Source organism: Triturus cristatus, chromosome 11, assembly GCF_964204655.1.
Source record: "Triturus cristatus chromosome 11, aTriCri1.1, whole genome shotgun sequence".
NCBI classification, from domain to species: Eukaryota; Metazoa; Chordata; class Amphibia; order Caudata; family Salamandridae; genus Triturus; species Triturus cristatus.
Window position 1 is genome coordinate 1,018,594,173 of NC_140594.1, and position 27,181 is coordinate 1,018,621,353.

Here is a 27,181-nt window from a genome sequence, read left to right on the forward strand (position 1 = left end):
GTATAGTAAAAGGAATTCGATAGTATGGAGAAAATATTCAACAGTATATTTTATTTCATTTAAACGTTCTATGAAAAGTTCAAGGAAATTTTTTTATTTTACTTACTCCATTTTAATTGTAGAGTTCATGTGATTTTTAAATCCAACACAAATGTTAGACATTGAAAAAGAAACATAAAATACATCCAAATTGAAATGTAAACCATTTGGGGGCAATTTAAACATTATAGCATTAAAAAGGAAAAAGCAAAATGTGCATACACTGTCCTAACATTATACGTATGCAGAAAATGGAACGCTTCACAGCTAGACTTTTTTTTCATTTTTGGTTTTTTTGACACTCTGGTGATCAGCTGTTTCGGAAATTCACCTGACACATATCCGAGCAATACAACTCAAAGCGCTCAAAACTGAACATTGCAACCGGCCAAGCAGTCATGCGCACTTTACATATTCCCCACCAGGCTGTAATGGACAGCCTGATGGGGAATATGCACAGGCTCCTTCCCTGTCCCGATCTGAGTGCCGATCCATGTTGCTCAGACCAATCACCGCACTGCCTTGCAGCATTGTGATTGGCTCAGGAGAGCCTGTTTGCCGGGGAGCTTCCTGCTTCTTCTTCCGGACTGGAATGGAGAAGAAAAGTGGAGACGGAGATACAGCATAAAAGACACGTTTTCTTTTTTAATATTTTCAACCTCCCCGCCGTCCATCCCGCCCTGCCACCCTTGTTGCCTACCAGCCACCACGGACAGTTTCATTAGTCCTAGTACAAAAGGGACAAGACCCTTCAGACTACCTGGGTGCACGCTGCCATTTGGTTGTAAAGGAATAAAGTGGCAAGATCCCTAGGCAATATTTTAAATAAAGTGTCTTTGTGTATTGCATCATCAATGGATATGTGGCATCGAAGGTAAGCTATATCCTAATTTAGCATACATTCACTATCTTATCAAGTGTACTTTCCAATTAATGATAACATGCCCTTTGTAATGACAGAACAGGACTGAATAATATGGAAAAAGCGGCAAGAACACATTGGGGTGCATATTAACAAATATTAGATGTCCTACTCTCCATTCTCTATTTTGTCTCTGCATTCTGCAGGTAGTTGTAGCCATGAATGGGAGAGTAAGGATTGTTATATCAATTGGAGCATATGTAACAACTAGAAGAATTCACTGATTTAAGAGTATTTTAAATTAATTCAGATATGATTAGGCTACGTTGCTTATTCATGCGATTGCTGAAAAGTGTCTTGAGTGCCTAGCTCTTTCAGTGCCAGAAGTGGACCTTAGTGGTCAAGTTGCAAAAACATACCGTTATCTCTATTGCATCCTAGAAAGGATCTCGTCATTAATTCCCTTAACGTGTCAATGAAATCTGGTTCATTTTATTCTACAACCATACATTTTTGTAATGCTTCCAATATGGCTTGAATACATTCTTTGAACATTTGGAAGTGACTGCTCCATTCGGAGTATTTCATAGTTCTAGGAATCTCATTGTTTGCCTTCTTAAAGCTGTTGTTTTCTACCTATTTTTCGGTTCTCAACCAGGGCCTATTTCTTGTTTATTGAGTTCGGGTATCACATAACTGTTGCTATTTCTTTTAAAATATCTACCCATTCTCATGTAACACACACATTCTTTCTGATCTTTATGTCAATGCTTTGGTATTTAGACTGCTGTGGTCAGTTTTCCTTGTGCCAGGACACCATTGTTGTAATTTAGCATGTTACAATTCATCGCAACATTACATTACTCTGTCTCATTTTAAACAATCATTCATATCTTCATTGATTTCAGCTCATGCCTTACCACAGTATTCTGTCCTCCTGTTTCACAGTTCAAACTGGAACCATTTAGCTTTTTAACATAAACTATACTGATTTTACTGATTTGCTGTTGGTTTTTAAAAATAAATATTTATAATCAGCCCTTTCAGGAGGGGCTTGTGTGGCCAGGCTTAGAAATAATGTTCTTAAGGACTGGGGGACAGATTTTGTGTAACGCCCTGAACGTCTCAGGATCGTTTAACAGACACGACAATGAGGACGCAACCACTAGTGAAGGGTTAGTTGTTTTAATGAAGGCAAATATAATACAAAGAATAAACAAGTTATAGTCACTGGAATCCTCCAGGCTAAGTACGTTACCAGCCCACAGCACGGATGGTCCTAACCATCCTCTGCATATACGCCGGTCCCGGCGTATGCCAACAGAGGGCAGAAATGAAATGGCCGACAATGCCAATCGGTAGGCTGTGAGGGGCACGAAGAGTGTTGGGGAGAATCGAGGAGTCAGGGAAACACCCAGCCGGGGTCTCTACCTGAAGGGAGCAGCCGCTCAACCTCTTCCTCAGACTGCACCGGGACGCGGAGTCACCTCCTGGTGATGCGTCACCGATACCCCAATCACAAGCAAGAAGACTGAACCGAGAGCAGCCGCTCGATCGATCCTGTGGACTTCCGAGTCTGTAACGCGGCAAACACCTCCTGGTGTGCGTTACAGCTGGCAGTCCCTGTGTCTCTGGTCGGGCTGGGAGTTAGGACTCCAACCAGCAAAAGCGCCACTGCGCTTGGACTCAGCCGAGTCAAAAAGCGAAGCTCAATGGTTGACCGGTAGAGCTTCCGGGTCCTTCACAGGTGACGATGGGGCAAGACACGGCCCAGAGAGTAACGACTCGACCTACCTCCGTTCTTGCCTTACTGGAGCACCACTCCGGAACACTGCTCTTCACGAAGCAGGTACGTCGGTGTGAACACAATATCCGACAGCGTTGTACCTCCCGGTTCCTCCCTTTATAGGGCGTGTTTTCCTTGAGTTATGTAACAGCTCTCCTGTTTACATAAGGGCGTGTTTCCTTGAGTTATGTAACAGCTCTCCTGTTTACATAAGGGCGTGTTTCCCTTGAGTTATGTAACAGCTCTCCTGTTTACATAAGGGCGTGTTTCCCTTGAGTTATGTAACAGCTCTCCTGTTTACATACGGGCGTGTTTTCCTTGAGTTATGTAACAGCTCTCCTGTTTACATAAGGGCGTGTTTCCCTTGTATGACAGGAATTCTTGACATTTTGCCCATAAAGCATCCGCACAGAGGTTGCCTTTTCAGTCATTATTGTTTTGGGCAGGGTTGAAGGACAAACTACATAAGTTGTTTAAGGAAAAGAAACATTCCTCCTCCTCCTTAAGAGCGCAGCTTTGGAGAGACTGTCCTTTAAGCCTAAATCTCCCTTTCGCTCCTCCTCCAGGAAACAGTTTCCCAGGTCTCAAAGTCATTTCACTGCTGGTCGGGGGCAGGATCAGAACAAAATCCCTCCTTCTTAAGCCTTGTTCCTGACTATATGAGACTATATGATGGGGCGGAATTTATGGTTGGCATTCGCCTCCGGCACTTCCTCCACGCATGAGAGCAGTCTACTTCAGATGCTGGGGTGTTGGACATTGTGTGCCATGGCTACAGGATGGAGCTTGGGGAGGTTCCTTTAGAATCCAGGGTCTGTCTGATCACATGGCCTTCCAAGGTTGCGAAGCAAGTGGCTCTGGAGAAGGGGATTCATTCTCTGTTGCTCAAGGGAGCCATTCAGGTGGCCCCCCCCCTTGGAGGTAGGGGGGTTTATTCGATCATCTTTCTGGTGGAAAAGGCTATTGGGGCTTCCAGCTGTATTTGTATTTGAAGGTTCTGAACCAGTTTGTGTTGCATCTCTATTTCAAGATGAAGGCCTTGCAGCGGATTATCCCTTTGTTGCAGAAGGACCATCTGATGTGCCTTGGACTTGCAGGAGGATGAGTACAGTCATGTGCCCATTCATCCCCTCAACCAGCAGCTTCTGAGGTTCTGCTTCAAGGGGGTTCATTGCAAGTTACTGGTCCTTCTGTTTGGCCTGACGTCTGCTTCCAGGATATTTACCACGGTGGTGGCTCCTCTAGTGGCCTCCCTTCATCTCCAAGGGATCCAATTGTACTCTTATCTGAAAGATTGGCTCCTCCATGTTCCCTTGGAGAAGCTGATCGTAGCGCATCTGGGGAGAGAGTGTTCCTCAATCAGGCTGCATGGGTTTCTCCTGAGCTTCGAGAAGTGTCAGCTGGTGCACTCTCAGGACATGATGTTCCTTGGGGCCCGGTTCCGGACCAACCTGAACAGGGTTTCTCTGCCGGGTGCACGGATCCGGGTGCTTCGTTCCTTTGGGCATGAATGTGATGGGAAAGTCCTGTCTGTCTGTTTGCCTGTGGTTGCAGATGTTGGGGTACATGTCAGCATCTGTGTTTCTGGTGCCTTGGGCCTGGTTTCACCCCGCCCTCTGTGGTTGTATCTAGTGTCTGTGTTGGATCCTTGCTCCGGCAACTTCAATCTAGTGATTCCTTTGTCCCCGGTAGTTTGCCAGCATCTGGAATGGTGTAGTCTGTTTGTCAATCTGAGCAGGGTGTACCGTTGCAGCTCGACCCCCCCGCTGGTATTGACGACAGATGCAAGCATGTTTGGTTGGGGTGCGACTCTGTGGTGCAGGTCGTTGCACACCTGCTGGTCTCTGAGGGAGGGACGGAGGTCCTATAATTGGATGAAGCTTAAGGCTGTTTTCACAGCTGTTGGGGGATTTCAGGCCTTGCTGGAGGGACGCCACCTGGTGGTGCATTCTGACAACCAGGTCACTGTGGCGTATTTGAACAATCAGGGAGGGATTCAGTCCCTCAATGCAGTGCTCAGCCTTTGTTCCTGTGAAGCAACACCTTCTGTCCATGAGAGCTGTGTATTTTCGGGGGGTGGACAATGGGGTGGTGGATGCCGTCATCCAGTTCTTTCCTTCCTCTCCCAAGCTGTGTCTGACAAAAGATATGTTTCAGCAAGTGTGCAGGAGATTTGGCGCACCCTTCCTGGATCTTTTTGTTACCTGGCACAATGCTCAGGTTCCTCAGTTTTGTTGTTGGGCTCCTCAGGTGGGGGCCTGAGGGGTAGATGGACCCTGGCCCAACCACCTGTTGTATGCCTTCCTTCCAATTGCTCTGGTTCCCCAGTTTCTGGCACATCTTTGGGGTGAGTCCAGGTTGGTGATTTTTGTGGTGCCTTTTTGGCCCTGTCGGTCTTGGTTCCCCAGTCTCAGGGTGATCGTGGTTCAGAGTCCATGGATAGTGCCATGCTTCCCTTCTCCGCTGCAGGCTGGCTCAGCTCTTGCTCCGTCTTACGGTCCGGAAGTTGAGAGGCGGGGTTGCAGCGATGGGGATGCCCCGGCACCTACTATTGGCTATTTAGCAGTCCCGTCGTCCACCCATTCTCAAGTCTTATGAGCGACAATGAAGTCGAATTTTGGCCATTGGTGTGGTTCCCTTCATTTGTACCGCTTAGCATTATCCCTCATGGATATGTTACAATTTTTGTGTGAGGGCTATGAGAAGCGCCTGGCTATCCCTATGTGGAGGGCCCAGTGAGCTCCATTAAGGCTTTTTGGGCTCCCTGTGATCATCTGAAAGATGTGGATGATATGGTGGTCCGGATGCTTCGCAGTTTCTCTTTGGCCTGTACTGTGGTGAAGCCACTTTTTCTCTTATGGGATTTGCCTTTGATGTTGAAGGCTCTGGTGTCGCCCCCCTTCGAACCGTTGGAGCTGATTGACATGAAGTTTATCACCCTTAAGGGGATTTTCTTTGTGAGGATCAATTTGGCTCGGCATGTTTGGGAGCTGGGTGCTCGCATGACCAGGGACTCTTACTTGTATTTTTCGGAGTATGGTGTAGTTTTGCTATTTGATGACTCTTTTTTACATAAAGTGGTATTTCAATTCCATAAGTCTAAGGAGCCGGTGCTGCTGGCTCTGGTGGTGTTCCCCAGCTCTTCCGAGGACTTGGACTGTTCCTTGTTGGCCATGAAGTGGATTCTCTTGCTGTATCTGGATCGCACTAAGCCTTTTTTCGAAATCTGAGGCAGGTGATTGAGCTGGTTTATACTCTGGCAGGTGCCCCACCTGCCAGCTGGTGTGCAGGGCTGTTCCACAAGAGGTGTAGCAGCCTAGTGGCTGAATTGTGTGGGGTGACCTTTGCTGAGGTGTGTCAGGCAGCTACGTGGGTGTCCTCTAATACATTTGCTTGCCATTATTGGCTTCAGAATGTTTTTTGGGAGGATGTGAATTTTGGGTTAGGTGTTTTGCAGATTGTGTGTCCTAACTCTGTATCTCTTTTCTGTACCTTGTTTGAATGCATTCACTTGGGTGCTGCATTGCAGGTGGTGTCCTGTGTGTTGTTTTCTTGGTTATGGAAGGCCAGTTGTCTGGCTTTGGTATTCTCCATAAGTAATGAATTGGACGAGGACCTAGGGACCTGGGGGTAATGTCCATTTACTTACTGGTAATCCTCATTACTCCAGGTCCTGTGGTCCTCGTCCCATTCAGTACGCCCTCCCTCCCGAATGGCTGGTCTTTCTTGGCGGCTTGGTAGTTCAGAAAGAATGCTGGTTGAGTACAGAGTGTGTACTCCCAGTGGCAGGGGATAGGGTAGGGGGATCCAGCATTCCTTATTTTTTTTTTCTGTTAGGGAGATAGTAGATCTTCATATGTAATGAATGGGATGAGGACCAGGAATAATGAAGATTACCGGTAAGTAATAGGATGTTAATCTTTAACATTTGTACAAATACCAAAGTCTGTGAAACTATTGAACTTATATTTTGGAGCAGTGAGGGGCAAGTAACTCTATGTTCAATTGGCAGTTATAAAACTCCTTTTCAGTCCGGTGCTCCTTACAATAATAGGTGATACCATGTATATGACTGTGACTTACAGCTGTGCATTTTATTTTTAAGTATTAGCATTATTATTTATGAAAAAATGAATAGTGATAATTTTGAAATGCAGTAGGAGTAGTTTCATTGCGCATGCTTTCTAACAGATATCAAGAGACAAATAAGTGATCTCCTAGGATGTCAGCTTGTAAGGCAATGCTAATGTTTTTATCAGACATTGAACCATGTAACACTATTTAGATGTTTCTTTAAATATTGTAAAGATGTTCTTTTAAAATTCCCTTTCAGCCATCTACTGGGAACTCCAAAGCTCCTTATTGTTACTATGAGAGTAGCCACGGCTACTCTGTTAGTAACATCCAGAATACAACATCAGGACTGACTGCTGATCTCCAAAATACACCGGGGAATGTTCCTCGTTATGGCACCCTTTCCCCACCTATCCAAACTCTTCGATTGGTCATCACCTTTCACGACGACAATGTGCTGCAGTTCAAGGTAAAGACAAGATGCAGGTTTACTAGGTGGTGTGGGTTGCAGAGTTCCAAGTTGGTTAAATATTTTAAAGTAAACATGAATACATTCTAGTTGAAATTCTCTTTTAGCTAAAATAAGCCTATAATAACAATTAATAAGGGTTGCCTGGGCGCTCATGCGGTGCTGGATCATATTACCTTGTGGCAGCTGAACTTTTTGATAGTAATTGACACAATGCTTTGTGTCATTTTGCGCTCTGCAAGCATTCATGCAAAAAGTTGGACAATAATGCCCTAAATTCCTTCGAAACCAGCAATTAGGCTGCACCTCCATGTTTCGTTTCTTTCTCTGATTGTTCATTTAAACAAATGTTAAAGCATGATCTTGTTAATTCTCCATCAGACCTGTATGTTTTTTGGAATTACAATGAGAAATACTTTCTTTCGCAGCAGCAAAGAAAAGTAAGCCACACAGACCACAGGATATAACCTTGCTGGTTATTTGATGTGGCAAGTGTAAAAATATCTGCGATAATTGGCCAACATAAATGCACATTAAAAAGTTGAGGGAGAATTTTTAAATCAAATTTGTATTTTTAATTGCAGTAAATCCTAAAGTAGAAAACATGTAGACCTGATCATGTCAACTTTAATTCGCAGAAGTAGGGTGCAACAGGCGTTTGCGCACGCTTTTTGCACCCCCACTTTGGTATTGCAGAAGGGGCTGCAGACGCTTGTGCGGCCTTTTCTGCAATACTGAAAGCACTGGCGCACATAAAGCGGCAGCACTTCTCAAAAGGGTGTTCCCTTAATTGCACTGGGCATGTCCCATGCAAATGAGGGAGGCCCTTTTCCTCTGCTCCCACGCCCGGACACAAGCGGAGAGTCAAAGAAGCTCTCACGAGGGTCACTGACAAGTGTGCTCCTGAGATCAGCCCTCTGGAGGGGGGGAAAGGAGATCCCATGGACCCCCCCAGACATGCCCTTGCAGGCAGCTGCAGTCACTCACTGCAACTCCGGCAAGGGGGTCTCTAATCCCCTTTAAAAGTACAGGCAGGTTACGCCTGCACTGTGAAAACACGGAGCCGCTTCAGAAAAGCCACTCTGTTTTTCACCTGAATGCCCTGCCCCGGGGCAGGGCAAGTTCACAGCTGATCTAGGGGTAGCACATTCTACATAATAGGGTGCACTTTTCCTGTTTGCGCCTGGAACACCTGCTTTAAGTCTGCGCCAGGGCACATACAGGGAAAGTGGGCTCTATACATAATTGTGCACCTGATTTTCTATGTGATAAATTGCACAATGTTCATGGTAATACCTGTGGCCGGTTTCACAAATAGCTGCACTGACTTAGAGCACAAATGAGCACCCATGTTTTACATTTGAGATGAAAAGACATATGTGGCCGTATTACACTAAGTGCCCCGGGGTGCAACGGACGTTTGCGGCTGCTTTGCGAACCCCCGGGGCACTTTGGTATTGCAGAAGGGGTTGCAGACGCTTGTGCAGATCCTTCTGTAATACCAATAGTGCTGGGGCACATAAAGCGTCAGCGCTATCTTCAGAGGGCCTTCCCTCATTTGCATGGGGGCATGCCCCATGCAAATGAAGGAATCTATTTGCCTCTGCGCCGTATTGCAGACACTGGCGCAAAGGCAAAGTAGTGCTCACAAGTGACTGCACCCACTTGCAAGGGGATCTCTAATCCCCTTTAAACTTGCAGGCGGTATGCCGTTTGCACAGTGAAACATGGAGCGGCTGCTTCTGCACTTGCATGCACTCACACAGGGCATCATGAGTTTGTAGCTGCCCTGGGGGCAGCGCATTCTATGTTACAGGGCATGCTTTCTCTGTTTGCGCTGGCGCACCTGTTTTAAGGTGTGCCAGGGCGCAAACAGGGAAAGTGCGCCTTATGCATAATAGGGCACATGTTTTCTTTGAGTTAAATCAAGAAATAAAAACAACACAAGTCGAAAACAGTGAGCATCGATTACTTCTCTCTGTTTTCTACTTGAACTGTCCACTGAGCCAATTCAACTCTTCTTGTCTTCTTGATATAGCCCCTTATTGCACTCTAGCATGCATTATATTTCTAGTTATGCACTTTCGTATAAGCTGCAAACTGCAACTCAGTAATAAAATTAGTATCTGTGAATGAAAATTTAATTGGAATCGTAAGCATGGGCCAGGTGTAATAAGTATTTATTGATCAAATTCGGCGTTTGTAATTATTAAAATGCGTGGGTATGAGGTACGGGCATGTTGTAGGCATCCCTTTCAAATGCTGAATTTGTATTATATTTATCAATGTTTTGCAAACAAAATCAGGACGCAGAACATTATCATTTTACTGACATCTCAAAGGAGGTAGTAACACATTCACGAAAGAGAAGATGTCCTCTTGGGATCCCTCCACTTTGTGAATGTAAAAAAAACTAATTAACAGTAGGCAGTGGTCCAGAAGACCACTGCAAACTCTCAAACAAGCTAAATATATTTATATATACATTTCCTTTAAAAAGTGTGCTTTATTCAAAAGCAATTACAGACTTGGCTTTCTGGCACCAGCAGACCACTATCTCTGTGATGGCCTCCAAACATAGTGAGTCATATTTTTCAATATACCTCATTAATGTTTAAGATGTAGGTGGCCAATTGCTTTAGGCTAACTGATCTCAGGTTTGTGCAGGTCAATACTGGAATATTGTTTTCCAGCAGGTAAACTATGTTAGTCCATTAATGCATTTGAAACCCAACTGCAATGCATCAACACAGTGTTCTAGGTAGCTGGTTGAGAAAGCAAGGAACAGAGGTCATTCACAATATTTTCAAATTTTCTGACATTACATGCCATGTGGGTAGCAGTATTGTAAATCTGTTGGAGCCTTGCGATTTAAGATAGGTGATAACATCAGCCATGATTCCAGCATCATCACTTCAGAATTGGCAATGGATAACTTAGCATCTTAAGTCCAGTCATACAACTACATCTTTCATTAGTTCCAAAGTGAGTGATATTCATCACAAAGATTCTGAAAATGTAAATATATCTGTCTGTCATTCCCTTTTCAGTGAAACAGCAAATCTATACAGCAAATCAGTTAAAAAATGTTGCAGGGTGTACATGATCCTTCATGGGACTCCACAGTCCAATGATCAATCTTTTGAAAGGTTACCACCTAACTGACCACAATGAGTCTAAGACATAATAAGTGAATAAAAATGACAGAATTACTTTCAAAGGCATCTCATTTTAAATTGTATATTCTAGGTTGCAGATGTTGGGGTACATGTCGTCATCTGTGTTTCTGGTGCCTTGGGCCATGTTTCACCCCGCCCTCTGTGGCTGTATCTGCTGTCTGTGTGGGATCCTTGTTCCGGCAACTTCGATCTAGTGATTCCTTTGTCTCCGGCAGTTTGCCAGCATCTGGAATGGTGGAGTCTGTTTTTCGCTCTGGAGCAGGGTGTACTGTTGCAGCCCGACCCCCCCCCGTTGGTGTTGATGACAGATGCAAGCGCGTTTAGTTGGGGTGTGACTCTGGGGTGCAGGTCGTTGCACACCCGCTGGTCTCTGAGGGAGGGGCAGATGTCCTAAAATTGGATGAAGCTGATGGCTGTTTTCACAGCTGTTGGGGGATATCAGGCCTTGCTGGAGAGAAGCCACTTGGTGGTGCATTCTGACAACCAGGTCACTGTGGCGTATTTGAACAATCAGGACGGGATTCAGTCCCTCGATGCAGTGGCTCAGCCTTTGTTCGTGTGAAGCAACACCTTCTGTCCCTGATAGCTGTGTATGTTCGAGGGTGGACAATGAGGTGGTGGATGCCGTCATCTAGTTATTCCCTTCCTCTCCCAAGCTGTGTCTGACAAGAGAGATGTTTCAGCAAGTGTGCAGGAGATTTGGTGCACCCTTCCTGGATCTTTTTGCTACCTTGCACAATGCTCAGGTTCCTCAGTTTTGTTGTTGGGCTCCTCAGGTGGGGGCCTGAGGGGTAGATGGACCCTGGCCCAATCGCCTGTTGTATGCCTTCCTTCCAATTGCTCTGGTTCCCCAGTTTCTGGCACGTCTTTGGGGTAAGTCCAGGTTGGTGATTTTCGTGGTGCCTTTTTGACCCTGTCAGTCTGGGAATCCATTTGCCTATGCACCGTATTGCAGACACTGGCGCAAAGGCAAAGTAGTGCTCACAAAGTGTACTAACATTGTGCCACCTAAAAGGTGGTGCACTGTCAGCACGCCCCCTGAGAGCAGCCCTCTGGAAGGGGAAAATTGAGTCCTTTGGACCCCCAGACATCCCCTTGCCGGTGGGTGCAGTCAGTGACTGCACCCACCTGCAAGGGGGTCTCTAATCCCCATTAAACATGCAGGCGGTATGCCGCTTGCATAGTGAAACATGGAGCGGCTGCTTCTGCACTTGCATGCACTCACACTGGGCAGCATGAGTTTGTGGCTGCCCTGGGGGCAGCGCATTCTATGTAACAGGGCATGCTTTCTCTGTTTGCACTGGCGTACCTGTTTTAAGGTGCGCCAGGGCGCAAACAGGGAAAGTGCGCCTTATGTATAATAGGGCCCATGATTTCTTTGAGTTAAATCAAGAAATAAAAACAACACACGTCAAAAACAGTGAGCATCGATTACTTCTCTCTGTTTTCTACTTGAACTGTCCAATGAGCCAATTCAACTCTTCTTGTCTTCTTGATATAGCCTCTTATTGCACTCTAGCATGCATTATTTTTCGAGTTATGCACTTTTGTATAAGCTGCAGACTGCAACTCAGTAAAACTATTAGTACCTGTGAATGAAAATTTAATTGGAATCGTAAGCATGGGCCAGTTGTAATAAGTATTTATTGGTCGAATTTAGCGTTTGTAATTATTAAAATATGTGGGTATGAGGAACGGGCATGTTGTAGACATCCCTTTCAAATGCTGAATTTGTATTATATTTATCAATGTTTTGCAAACAAAATCAGGACGCAGAACATTATCATTTTACTGACATCTATTCATGAAAGAGAAGATGTCCTCTTGGGATCCCTCTACTTTGTGAATGTAAAAAAAACTAATTAACAGTAGGCAGTGGTCCAGAAGACCACTGCAAACTTTCAAACGGGCTAAATATATTTATATATACATTTCCTTTAAAAAGTGTGCTTTATTCAAAAGCAATTACAGACTTGGCCTTCTGGCACCAGCAGACCACTATCTCTGTGATGGCCTCCAAACATAGTGAGTCATATTTTGCAATATACATCATTAATGTTTATGATGTAGGTGGCCAATTGATTTAGGCTAACTGATCTCAAGTTTGTACAGATCAATACTGGAATATTGTTTTCCAGCAGGTAAACTGTGTTAGTCCATTAATGCATTTGTAAACCAACTGCAATGCATCAACACAGTGTTCTAGGTAGCTGGTTGACAAAGCAAGGAACAGAGGTCATTCACAATATTTTCAAATTTTCTGACATTACATGCCATGTGGGTAGCATTATTGTAAATCTGTGGAGCCTTGCGATTTAAGATAGGTGATAACATCAGCCATGATTCCAGCATCATCACTTCAGAATTGGCAATGGATAACTTAGCATCTTAAGTCCAGTCATACAACTGCATATTTCATAGATTCCAAAGTGAGTGATATTCATCACAAAGATTCTAAAAATGTAAATATATCTGTTTGTCATTCCCTTTTCAGTGAAACAGCAAATCTATACAGCAAATCAGTTAAAAAGTTGCAGGGTGAACATGATCCTTCATGGGACTCCACAGTCCAATGATCAATCTTTTGAAAGGTTACCATCTAACTGACCACAATAAGTCTAAGACATTATAAATTAATAATACTGACAGAATTACATTCAAAGGCGTCTTATTTTAAATGGCATATCAGGAGAATTACAATGAGTGACTGACAGATCATGGAGGATATGTGAAGTGCTTCAGTGGCTGCAGGTACATAACCTTGAATAAAAACAGCACAAGATGGATGTCCACAGTAATGATTTGTGACTCTCCATGCACTGATGCTATACAATGTGTTTCTGAAGCTGAAACATTAATACTTTCCACACAAATGTGCTATGGCTTGGGAGGCCAACACTTGGCAATTAGTTAGGAACCATCTCAAAGATTAATGAAGCTTTTTTGAGAGAGGGTGCATTTGGTCTTGTGGACAATAGTGGAGCAACTGATTACTTCTCAGGTGATAGAAGTAGCCATGGTAGTGCTTTTGGGTTGCACAACCAGGAAATATTCAAAACACGAGGGACTGACTTTTTTCGGAGTGCTTCTCTCTCAACAGTTTTCAAGTCTCTAAAGTGAAAAGAGACAGTCTTTCCTTCAACTTTGATCTTCCAGAATCGTCATAAGTAGGAAGATGTTGTGACTGACTGTCCAATACATGATTGAATATCTTAAAAATATTTAAATGAGAAAACAGGTAAATACTTCTTTGATTTCTTAGAATGGAATAGGTTGAGGCTTACTAACTTTCGTGGATGTGTTTCTTGGCAGCACTGTGCCAGAGCCTGGAGAGAGCTGAAATGCTCCAGATCTTTGTAAATATGAGGATTTCTGCTCTCTCCCTTTTACACAACAGAGTGCAGCAGGTTCCCTTGCTGTCTCATTGTGCTACTGTACTGTGTTTTGATATAATTGTACTGTACCTATTTATGTCCTCCTACTGTGCAACATTATTCTACCTTTCCTACATAGCAAGGCGTCCATTCCAGGTTCTTAAATGAACCATGAGATTTTGTTTGGGTTTTGAGTTTCATCTCTTTTTGAAGGCACTGTGTGGTACAACCATGCTGAAATAATGACAGTAGATTTGTGGGGTGTGTTCATAAACCTGCATTGGACACCCCCCTCACTCACCCTACATTTGCTGCCATTAGTGCACTCCCCCAAATCCCTGATTAAGGCCATGAATTATGAAATGAGTGACTGTTTTCCATTTGTAAGCATGGACCAGCAATAGACAGCATCCACCTCACTGTACCGTTGCTTCCATTGGAACAGAGCTCTCTTACAAATCTCTAACTGTGGCCCTGAGTGCTCCCAGCCAATTACATTGAGTAAACTAAAATCAAAATGTCATTACAGTGAGTTTTAGCAAAAATATGGATTAGTGTTAACCCTATAAATCTTGCCTGGTAGCTTTTTAAACACAAATATTGCACAAATAAAAAGAATTTGCAGCAAATTAAAAAAACACACACTTTTGAAATAAAGTTCTATGACCATGACAATTTTAGCTCAACTTCCATTAGAATTTCCTATGGGAACTAAAATGATAAATCATACACATTTTCACTGCCCCCTATATTTGTTCTTGAAGATGAGCCTTCATGGAACTTGCCATGCCAAAGCGTAGCTCACTGAGTTGATGGGTTGCCATGTTTTATGCAAATACATCTTTAGAATCAAATGTTATCAGCAAATAAAAATCTCTTTACAATGGCAAGTGCAAGTGAACCTTCGCTCCACAGTACCGACCACCACTGTTTAGTGTCCATGTATCTACCTTTTAAGGAAAAAAGTAATGATGGTTTTCCAGTTCATTTTCAATAAATACCCTTTTCTCTATTTAGATATATGATCCAAATATTAAAAGGTATGAAGTTCCAGTGCCACTGAATACCCCCAGCAACCCATCGGGCACAGCAGCAAGACTCTATGATGTCACAATTGTGGACAAGCCATTTGGAATTCAAATCAGGAGAAAAAGCACAGGGAAGGTCATGTAAGTGAAAAAACATATAGTTATGATCTTGTAAATTAAATGGGTGCAATTGACAATGAAAGTTAAAGATTTTGAAATTAAAACTGACCTAAAAGTATACTCTGGCATTCAGAATCAAAACATCATGCCCTAAAAAAAAACATATTATTCATTTAAGAGCCTCATAAATCTGCCCTTTTAACATGTTTGTGTTCCTCTCCATTATCTGACATGGGAAAGATTTGTTGTGGTGTGTTTAGCTTGTGTGTTTTAGAGACTCATCAAACGTGTGTGTGTGTTGATAATCCAAAGGTTATGGGTGTGCTATAATTAGGAAATAGAATTAAAAATAACCTTAGAAATGCATTATAGTTAGCTTCAGATTTCACACATACAAGTTAAAACAGTAAAATTCAGCAGTTTTATCTGAGCCAGCTATAACTTACACCCCCGCAATGCACTGCTTATGACCTCCCATATTTTCAACTGATCCATCCGGAGTTTCTGTGCAAGAAAGGAGGAAAATGTGCATGCACTGAACTAGGATAACTCTGAGAATTACTGGAAGTATTTTACCCTCTTTGTCCTATCATCCGAATACAAATTAGTTGTAATCCTTGTTTTTCACTCTCCTGTGCTAACCCCAACATGATACTATGTCAGTTTTATCTTGGTTACATTAATGTCTCTTTTGAAACAATTATATTACAGATGGGACTCTCAGCTACCTGGATTCACCTTCAGTGATATGTTTATTCAGATCTCAACTCGCTTGCCCTCACAGTATATATATGGATTTGGAGAAAATGAGCACAAGACATTTAGACAAGATTTGGATTGGAACACGTGGGGAATGTTTTCAAAGGACCAACCTCCTGGTGTGAGTAAAATTTGTGTACAGTATTTAGAAATTATGATATCAATATTATTCATGTAGGCCAGTGTCATAAATCCATATATCACAGATGTTTCTTGGATGTGTTTCCTTTGACACTGATCTGCCTTACCTACAATATGCTGTTTTAAAGTGGTGTTTCCTCCATTCCTAGTGCAACACTTGTTAATGTAGAGTGAAACCATACATTGACAAGTCAAAGTCTTACATGGAGAAGTGACAAATATTTCTATCCAATTCTTTGGAGGCCTTGTATGAAAAGTGGTGCATAGCTGGGGAAAACAGCAATGCGTCACTTTTCATTGCACTCTCCTTGTGACACTGTTGATGCGCCATATTTACACTACGGGAGTCAACAGATACGTCGGTAATCCTGATGTATCTGTTGGCACTATAATGACGCATTTTTGGAGTGAGTCAGAAAACTGACGCAACTCCAGCAATGTGTCAATACCCATGGGCGAGTCCCGAGTGAAAATTCTTCTTGAAGCAGGCGTAAGTTATTTGATGTAGTCACGTCATAAAAGTGGCACAGTGATATGTCAGAGATTATGCTGCACCACTTTTACAAGGCTTTTTTTATATGTGAACCCCATCCCTACATACATTGTACCTGACGCAGGTATAATCTAGCACAGGTTTTCACAAAGTGACGCATCTGCCTAGATGCGTTACTTTGTAGAAAGGGTGCAGTATGGCACATTGATTAAGCCACTGCAGCATCACAAAAAAGTTGCCCAGCGGTGGAGTAAGCCTTACATAAATTAGGGCCAGGATGTATAATGCCACATTTGAAGACAATTAAAAAACAAACTGGGAATTGAATATTAAATAGGCAGGTCACAGGTTTAAACTCCCTTTGATTGGCTGCAAATGCAGGAATTGAGGGCTGCAGTGAATTGTAGGCGTGTGTCGTCCCAAATCAGAAACCTTTGTTTTTTAAAGTGGCTGTGCCCATTAAACGGAGCACGGCTGGTTTAAAGAAGTGTTTCCTCTTTGGAAAACATGAGGGATTCTTTTTGACGACTGCCTCCTGCCCACCAGGCCACTATCAAATTCCCAAAGAGGAAAGTGTCAAAAAGGGTCAACTTCCCTTAGAGCATCAGATTTCACCTCATAGAGGTGTTAGTACCTGATCAATATTTGCCACCAAACTTGAGTTCACAAAACATTAACACATCTCATTCTAAGTCACAAATAGACAGGTTACCCATCTTTCATGCCCCCTCAGTTTCGAGATTTGGACAAGGGTGCAAAACCATTTTAAGAACCAAAAAGAAAAAAACATATTGTGTGGTAACAGGCTCTCTTGATTGTTTGTATTACAGCCTTTGCAACTTTAAAATACCTTGCACAATAAAACCTATACTGATGCTATATGGCTTTAATACAAAAGAAAATGTGTCTCTAGAGAAATTTATCAAAAGCCATTAAATAATTTTCACTGATGAAATGTCACTGCTCATCTGTGATAATAGACTACAGCCCACAAGACGAATGCAAAAATAAGTATGTGAATATTACACAAACTTGGACAAAGCAGCTAAACGTGCTATATCCCTGTAATAAATTCTGTCTGGGTTACATTTCATCTTTAACCTAACAACAGGTTTATTTACTTTTAGTGATCTATATCCTCTAAATGGTTTTGTCCTGACATGTGTTCTCTTCTCCTGCCATGCCTCAAAACAACAAATTATAGCCCAAGGGAGAAAGATAAAAAAGGCAACAGTAGAAGAAAAACACAATATTATTTCATTTATCTGAGAAACTCAAGTTATGCAGTTCTTTTCTAATTGCTTCATATACATGTAGCAATGATCCCATTATGAGCCCTGCCTAGATATGCTCATCAATAATGTTGATTGCACAGGGGATGCTTCATGAATCTGGCAGTCCTATATTCCATTAACAAATATGTAGATATCATTGAGCTGCTGCTGTTTCTGCTGTCACAGATGTACATAAACACAGAAGCCTTGTTCAGAAGCAGATTGCTCTAGTGTGAAATATGGGCCATGTCAGTAGCTGTTATACACGAGTCCCAGTTTGTGAATACTCAAAAGTCTGTATTCACATATGATGCCTTCTTGAACCCGTTCATAATAACTACATAAGTCATAAAAAAAATATATATTCATCTTTGTTAACCTGCTTTGCATTGTGACAATCAATCAATCAAACAGGATTCTTATAGGGCGCAGCTAATCACCCGTTAGTCTCAGGGAACTGGGTGGGGGTTCTGCAGTTCAGTCGAAGAGACATTTCATGGGTACTATGCTGATGAATATCTATTTAGGTTGGCCAAATGGAATAACAGCTTGTATTGAAATGTTCAATGTTGCACCAATATCTACACACAACACATGAATATACAGTGAATAATACATGGGATCCTGTAATCCAGGTATGATAGCTGTTGGACTTGGCCCTTTTTGCAGGGTCATCCCTGAACTTTTTGCCTTCCTCCTGTATTTTTTCTAACCTGTTGTTGGCTGTTTTATGACTCTGGGCACTTTACCACTGCTGATCAGTGTTAAAGTGCATATGCTCTCCCTATTGTAAACTGATGTATGAATTAGTGATTCCATGATTGGCTGGGTTGGTCTACCAGTCAGACCCTAGTACAGTGCACCAGGAGTGCCCAGGACTGGTAATCAAAATGCTGCTGGTGGGCTTGCAGCACTGGTTGTGCCACCCAAAGAAGCAGCCTGAAAAAATGTGTCTAAGGCCTGCCATTGCAGAGCCTGTGTGCAGTCTGGTACTGCCATGCTGACTGGGCAAGTGCACCCACTTGCCAGTCCCTAAACCTCCCCTTTTCTTTATATCAGACACCCCTATGGTAGGCCCAAGGCCAGGGTGCGTTGTAAGTATAAGGTAGGACATGCCCTGGTGTGTGTGGCATGTCCTAATAGTGAATTACAGCCATTTTCGTTCTTCACTATTGCAAGGCTTCTGTTCCCCATAGGCCAGAATGGGCAGTTTGATTATTACATCTTATAATCCTATATAATCCTTATATCCTAGGGAACATGGTAGAAATTTGAATTTAGAATGCCTGAACTCAGAATGATAAAATGCATCTTTTAGTGAAGTTGGTTTTAACATTCTGGGGCTGATTTCGATCCGGGTCGGAAGTGCACCGAACGCGACCCGGCCGGAAAAACTATGAGCCGTACGCATGTTTTCCAGTCGACTCGTACAGCTGTACGAGCGAGCAAGTATGATGCGAGCTACATGAAATTCACCGACCGAGTCGTTTCTGGGTCCGAACCGCTCCGTACGTCTCGGTCGTAAGCTAACTGTGGCATGCAATGGATGCGATTCACGACTGAGCCAGTACGATGCACGCGTCAGACAGCCTGTGCGAGCTGGAGTGTCCGGCTTGCAAATCGTCCAGGTGGTTGCCTTTGGGGGTCCGCGTCGGACCCCCTGTCACCCGCAGCCCTAAGACTCGGACACTGGGGGAGACCCAAGGGTCCCACCAGCACAGGCATGTATGGTGCGGATGGCACGACGCGTACCCACTGTAGGGGGCGCCCTTGCGCGAGACGTACCCATTCAGTCAATGGGAGACCATGTACGCGTCGTACGACCGGCTCCCATTGACTTCTATGGGAGTCCGACTGAACCGAGTCCGGCAGCATACGGCCGCATCGTACTCGCTCGGTCAGACTACAGGACTCCGGCTCGGTCGGAAAACACTCCAGATCCGGCTCGGTCGGCGTGCTTTCCGACCCGAATCGGAATCGGCCACTCTGTGTTTGAAAATACCACTTTTAGAAAGTAGGGATTTTCTTGTCTAACCATCCAGGCCTGCCTCTGATAGGTTGTGTATTCCTTGTCTGGAGTTTCAGTGACAGGGGCTGGGGAATTCCAGGGGGCTGGGGAATTCCCAGAGACAGGGTGAGTCAGCACAGGGCTGAATAGAGAAATATCCATGTAGATGAGTGAGAGGAGTTGCACCTGGGACCTGAATTGGACTGTGCTTTCCCTCCACAATGCTGGCTCCACTTCCCGTGGTGCGTCTGATGGCCCTGGCCTACACTATCAAGGGAAAGAAGGAGCCATGTGAACAAAGTGCTCCAGGACTGACCAGAACTGGTTTTGACTAGGCAAAGGCCTCTCTGCCTTCAGAGAACAAAGAGAAACTGTGTGTAAAAAGGGGGACCCAGACCCAAGAACTTTAGATCAATCCTGGAAGTAAGGCAAAACGTTGTCAAGGAGAAGAGCGCTTGAAACTAAGAAGAGGGACTGCCCTTGCTGTGTGCTCTGGGGCTGACTTGCAGTTGCTATTCTGCCATGGAAAGGAGAAGGACTGGTTGCTGTGTGCTGTGTCCCCTTATGAAAAAGGAAATCTCTAAGGGCCTGAGACGAGCTGGCCTCCTGTTGGGAACGCAGGGATACCAAGGTTCCCAAGGAAACATACTACTAACTGCTGTGTGCGTGTCTCTGCGCACAGCCGGTGCTTGTGGTGCAAACTGCCGCCCGTGTGATCCGGGGACTCGGTGTGCGATCGGCACACAGCGGTGCCTGTGGGTGGTCTGTCTTCGGTGTGCAGTCGGCACACAAGGGAAGCCACCTGCGACAAGAAACACGCACGGAGGGCCGGTATCTCTTCACCATCGGCCCCCATTTGCCTAGCGTGTTGTGTAACTGCCCGTTGTAATCACCGCTGCCTCTCGAGCTAAAAAGCCAGATGCCGGGTCAGCTGTGGAGAGAGGAGCCGTGGTAACGCTTCACCGCCGCTGGCCCGAGGCCTGCTGACGTCACCATCGTGCCATGCTAGGATTGGCCCCAGCCTCCAGGGTTTCCCCTCACCGGCATCGGAGGGCCACGCTGGGATTGGTTCCAGCCACCCAGGAGTTCTGGTGCATCACTGGCATGCCGCGCTCCCATTGGTCGAATCCCGAGGGCTTCCCCCGCTTCGGCCGGGACCAGAAGAACTGCTCCGGAGGCCAGGGAGAGTCAAGGGGAAGGAGCCTGCCTGGCTGGGAAGCCCCATTGAGCCGCCCGGACTGCCCAGCACAAGCCCTTCAGGTAACTCGCTCCGGTCCCTCGAGGGAGCTCACCGAGTGCACTGTCGGCAGGCTGTGTGGGGCGCTGGTTGCCTGGGAACTCTGCCTGCATCAACGCGCACTCGCGCCAGTTTAAAGGGTGAATTGGTGGCATTTAAAACAGAGTGGAACGAAGGAGCATTTAAAGGGTGACTTGGTGGCATTAATCCAAGTCGTACAAAAGAGCATTACAAGAGGGAACAGTGCTAATAACCAGGATCGTTCCTACAGTGAGCTTTGAACCCTACCAGTTTATTTTGGCCAAAAAGAATTACAAGAGAAATTTCTAAAGGAGGAGTAATTTATTTGTATGTGCATTTTGTTTGTCATTTGTGGTCTTGTGTTAAGCCTGTATAAAAGACACTTATTTTTATAATACAACCTGTGTGGTGTCCATCTGTGGTGTTGTCACTTGATTACTGTATGTGTTCACAAATGCTTTACACATTGCCTTTGAGATAAGCCTGTCTGCTTGTGCCAAGCTACCAAGGGGGTGAGCAGGGGTTATTTTAGGAGTGTACCCCCTTACCCTGACTAGACGCAAGGGTCCCTATTTGTCACAGGTACCTACCTATGCCAACTAGAGACCCCCAAATCTAACAATAGCTCTTGTCCTGATTCCTTTGTACGGGCTACTTGTGACGCATCTTGCCATATGTAATAAAGAAACATTAAAGCGCTACAGTGCCTGCTGCCAGATGCAGCAGCAAGGGTGAAGGGCAGGTCTTGGAGCAGAATTGCAGCAGTAATTTAAACAGGGCAAACATGAACTGGCTTTTCTTTCTTCTGATACGTTTTTCCAAAACGATTTTCTAATATGAAAAGCGTTTAGCAGGAAAGAGTTTATTTTTCCTCAAGATGTAGGTCATAACAGCAAAGACCGAGTCTACCATTTGCAACACAATATTGTTCAATATTGTTTTAATCTCATTTACATCAAATTGATTTTAATATATTTTGGCAAAAACTACACATTCTTCATCTCCATCTTCCATGTAGTACAAGGAATAAAATACCCTCTGTTGTACATTAAAAGAATATAAAGGTCATGTAAATTGTAGTTCCATGACCCTATCAAGAAATGTGGCCTTTGATTTCGTTGGTGGCCTTTATATAGTCATGGAACTCCTTGTTAACTTGCAGTATTCATATAATGAACGACAGGAATACTTTATTCCACGTATGATGTTGTGAATAGGTTTCATGTAAAATATATACAATTTGTCTGATTCATAAATATTTAACTTTGACTTACTCTTCTAGTACTCCTAGCTTTTTCTGATTTTCATGAGTAAGAAAGAATTACTATATGAGTAAGCCACTCCAACTCATAGAAAATCTTTGTGAATGAGACCCACAGTCACAGTAAATTAAACTTTTCAGAAAGGTAGGTTACACTTGTGAGTAAGGTGCACTTGCAACTGTACTCTTACACTTTTGGATAACTTTACTAGTTTTGGCTATTTAAAAAAATCCAAGTGTAAAGTTACTCAAAAATGTAAACTTACATATCTTCATCCTCTGAAAAAGGGGAGGAAGCACAAATTTCAAGTCTAAACTACTGCCGCCAAATGGCAACAGCATCACACAGGGCCAATCAATGATACTACAACACTCTGCTATAGAAAATAATGGAGGCCTATAAAAGCCCATAGGAAATAATGCTAAATAAAATGAAATTATTTCAAATAATTCAAAATAAATTCAGTGTTATCAAAGTAAATAAATAAAACTGAATGAATATTATTTAATTGTGAAACATTTCAACAATGTCTTTTGAATATAAACATTAATATAATATTAATATCCAATAAAATATAATTAAATTACATTGAATTAATTTGATTCTCCAATTTTAATAATTGAAATTATAATTAAAAATATTCCGTGAGATGAGAATGTATTTTTGGATTTTCTTCAGAAAAATAATTTTGATTTAATTAAAAAAAATTAAACTAACTAAAGATTTTATACATAAAGATTTAGCATTTTGCCTTTTGTTCTACATTTAAAAAAACATATATTCATACATAATTTAAAATACCATTTAGCGTAAAATAATTTTTAAAGGTTTTCCGAAGTTTAGTAAATTGTTTTAATTTTCCCTGTGGTTTACCAGATGGAGATCTCCAATTGACTGTGGAGTCTCCTTGTGGTAAAATACAGAGAAGAGTAAAAAAAACATATTTAACTTGAAAAAATGTAGTAAAGCTATTCTTTGGGACACATTATAAGGTTAACATTTCGTATAATGATAGAACAAAACAGAAAATACTAGAGAACCGCTTATTTAACTTTGAATTACATGTTAAATATATAAAATGAACATAGAATGATTTCTCTGAAGTTGAAAAGTTCACATTAAAAAATAAATTCCCACTTAAAAAAATTGTCTGTATTATGCATTAATATTTAAAAAAATAATGTGTTTTAATTAATATTTAAATTAAATGTTATTGAACCTGTTTTATCATTAAATGATAAATATGTATTATTTTTATAATTTGCATTAAATTACATTTGTTTACATATTTAACTATTTTAAATAATTTCATTTAATGTAACATTATTTCTTAACAGTCCCTACCTCCATTATTTTCTACGGAAGGGTGCTGCATTACCAGTGAGTAGTTGGCAATTTGTGGAGCTGGACTTCCTTTCTGAGCTGGCATAATTTAACTCAGTTTTGTGACTTTTTTGGCTCCCTTTTTGGCTGTAGTAACTTTAGAAATATAGTTTGTAAATAGCAAGGGGCTTACTCTATAATGGGTGGGTGCACGTCTCTCCCTCAATACCGCCAAGTCCCCCTAAACCTGTACTAACTCCTTCCTACTACTTTCCCCTTTAATAATAAGTATTCCCCATTTCCAGCCACCCCTCTCCGTCCCTCCCACATTTTTCCTAAAACATATACTAACATGCTTGGAGACTCCAGAGTTGTGGTGGAGATCTCCGAACACAAAACCATGGGAGGGGTGGAGGCATAATCTGAACACATATGTTTGTGAGTAGTATTGTGAGTAGTACTTTCTAGTACATTTCTAGTACTATTATAGTACAGCATTTAGTGAATATGCCCCAATGTGCCTCCCACCATATGCTTTTAGCATTTGTCCTTTTTCTGTTTCCCTTCATGCATGACCAATGTGCTACTAGAGTATGTTTCTTCAAAAACGTTTCCAGATACTTCTAATGACCTGCATCTTAGATCAACAAAAAGCTCATTCAAGTAGAAACACATTGTTTGTATAAAAAAATAATACAGTAATGAGAAAGTAAAAATTCTTCCTTGGAGTGTTTCTTTCCTACCATGTTGTTCCTCACTTATGCTTTTGCGGAACGAATAGTGTGTGTAGACTGAGGAAGCAGCTGGAAAGAATGTAATTATTGCAACAGCAGTTTAGTGCGGATGCACAGCTTTCTTTTCTTTCATTACCACGCTTTTTAATGAGGTTAATGAATATGCATTCTCACTAATTATTTTTCAATCATTAGTGGTATGTAATGTGATTAGGATGCCGGCAATAAAAGAATCATAATGTAATGGCATTTAAATGTCATATTGATTGTTTTGCGTATCCTAGGAATATATTTACTTCATGGTCAGATGTGTACGGTCAAATCTGGTTGATAAACAAAGCCTTACCTATAATATGCGAAGAAAATTGAACTTTATACAGATAAATATGATGAGAGTCCTCAATAACAATCCATAAGGGCAATTCAATGTCAGTTTTACAGAACATTTGCTCACAGTATATTTAGATTAAAATAATGCAAACGTACATGCCCTTTACGATCTGACGGGTCAGAATAGTGTTTATGGCCTCAAGCGGTACACATGGAGCCAATGGCTTAACGCAAAATGATGGAACCCGCCTCCAGAGTGTGATGACAGGCACCCGCGTCTTCCATAGCTCAGAGATATTCATTGGCCTTGGGCTGAACCAGGCCCCTTGAAGGTTTTGGGACTCTCCTGGAGGGCTTGGGACCTCATGTACTGCAGAACCAGCCTTACCGCACTGCATGTAGTCTTCCCACTTCTCACTCTTGGTTCAGAGTTCAACCATACATGGTAACAATGAGGTTCCATCCAAATTAACTGGATCAGGAAACACACAACCTGTAAACTTGTGCAGAGTATTTTTTTTCCAGGCAGCATGTCCTTGTGAAGGTCCTCACAGTCCATCCAGGTGAGAGGAAAGATACCATCTCTCTTTGACAGCAGAACATCGGCTCCCTTCACATAAGGGGCAGCAATTTGGCAATTCTTTCAGCAGCAACCTCAAAGTCTCTCCATTTACTTACTGACATATAAAATAAAATCTGTCAAGCATGGAATTGACAATCACGGTTTCCAATCACGTGCCACATCACCTTAGGGACTGACATGTGCAACAGCCATTGAAGGAGTGGATGGGTCCTAAACACCTGCAGCCAACCTGCAGCTCTTCACAAGTCTCAACACTGATGGTATTATATTCTGCATAATTCATGCAGTCATACTGACAATATCAGCTGAATGCACAAGCCCCTCTTTGGCATTCATGAGCTTTCTACTGAAGCTATGGGTTTCTAAGGCTGTGGCAATGTAATCAAAACCTGGCATATTCGGATAGCATCAGGCAGGGCTGACTTTAGTGCTGGTGGCGCCCAGTGCAACAATAATTTCTGATGCCCCCACACCCCATGTCCGCCTCCTCGGATTCGCTCACTACCACTGGGAAAAAGTGCCCCTCATCTCTCCAATCATAAGTTATTGCCCCCCCCTGAAGTCAGCACCCCCTCCACAGGTCAGCGCCCAGTGTGGCCGCAATGGTTGCACTGCCCTAAAGCCGGCCCTGGCATCCGGGTCGGACTGGCCCTAAGGGCTATCTGGCAGCGGCAGAAGGGCTGGTCTTTGTGTGAGTGTAACATTCTCTTCTAGTCTTTCTTCTCTCTCCTTTACCTATTCTTTCTCTCTGCATTATAGAATCCTTTCTCTCTTTGTCTTCTACCTATCTTCATATCGAGCAACAGCCGCTCTCCTGCGGGTCCGCTCTTTAAGGATTTTAAAATAACGAAGAATACAAGAAACAAGAGTCGGAAGCTGATTTATTGCCCACCACAGTGAGGCCGCTTCTCTAGCTGTTTGTGGGCCTGTTGTATGGTCTGGTGGGCTGGTTTTTACTGTGGATTTCCATGATGTTACCACAAACATTGCCTGCAGTAAGCATATATGAATGCAATGTTCCATATCTTGCAAAGCACTATACCACACGTTCAAAATTGCCCATTTTGCAGAACATTGGCAACTTTTTTAGCTATCTGATTTGCCAATGATAGACACTTTTATATTTGTGCCCAGGCCTGTTTTTGGTCCAGTCCAGCATGAAAGACATTCCTTATTTGTGGGCAGAAGACCATTCACATTAGTGAAAATTGTACATCTGCAAAATGCTTTCTGCGATCCTAGCAGTCCATTTGATGTAATTAAAATCCATCCAGTTTAGAAAAAAAAACAATTTTCTTTATCTAGTCCAGCATCTTTCAACAATCATCAGCACCAGCCATTCTAGAATGCTGCATTGTTTGATGATGTCATCTGGGGTTTTGAGATGTATGGCGGCACCATTCGCTGGAGGGCCTCTTTGAGCATTCTTGATGGGTTTGCTCTGATCATTACATAGTGCTGTTTGCTAGTGTGTTGGAGATATGATTCAAGTTACACTAAAGTATAGAAGTTTGATTGCTTGAGTCACCAAGGAAGGTATACTGATGATTGTTTAACAAATCTGTAAACAGGAAATATGCCTTAACTGTGTGTGGTGTGTATCAACTATGGTGTGTCCATTACATGCATGAATTTGCAATTAGTGAGTACAATAGTAAGCATTCATTTTATGTTTTTCATTGCAGTATAAATTGAACAGCTATGGCGTTCACCCATTTTATATGGGTCTGGAAAGTGATGGGAAGGCCCACGGAGTCTTGTTGCTGAACAGCAATGCAATGGGTAAGAAAGCCTTTCATTATTAGGGCCGGGTTTTAATTTGTAAAAAAAATAAGTGCCGGTGCTCTCGTCAGAAGGCCACTGAAGCTTGCACCACACATTGCTCCTGCCAGCTCTGTCAATAACATTACCAACACAGCTATTAACCATCACACTCCTACAAGTATGACACATCAGGCTATTCCAGACCCCTGAAGCTATGAGAATGGCTTGGGCGGCAGGTATACTGAATTAATAATTGACTGTTAGTTGTGGTCATCTCTATATTAGCCAAACAGTGCCACTTTGTGGCAGAATGTCACAAGC

General features: G+C 42.9%; 1 protein-coding gene across 3 annotated transcripts in view; it reads left to right on the top strand.

Annotated features, from left to right (window-relative positions):
- LOC146785847 (maltase-glucoamylase-like) overlaps positions 1-27,181 on the top strand; it is a 783,978-nt gene that overhangs the window by 609,139 nt on the left and 147,658 nt on the right. For all 3 annotated transcript variants that reach the window (XM_085635202.1, XM_085635203.1, XM_085635205.1), the window contains 4 exons: positions 7,021-7,230; positions 14,801-14,952; positions 15,643-15,811; positions 26,782-26,878. In XM_085635202.1, coding sequence (XP_085491328.1) covers positions 7,021-7,230; positions 14,801-14,952; positions 15,643-15,811; positions 26,782-26,878 — 628 coding nt within the window. The remainder of the gene's footprint in view (positions 1-7,020; positions 7,231-14,800; positions 14,953-15,642; positions 15,812-26,781; positions 26,879-27,181) is intronic.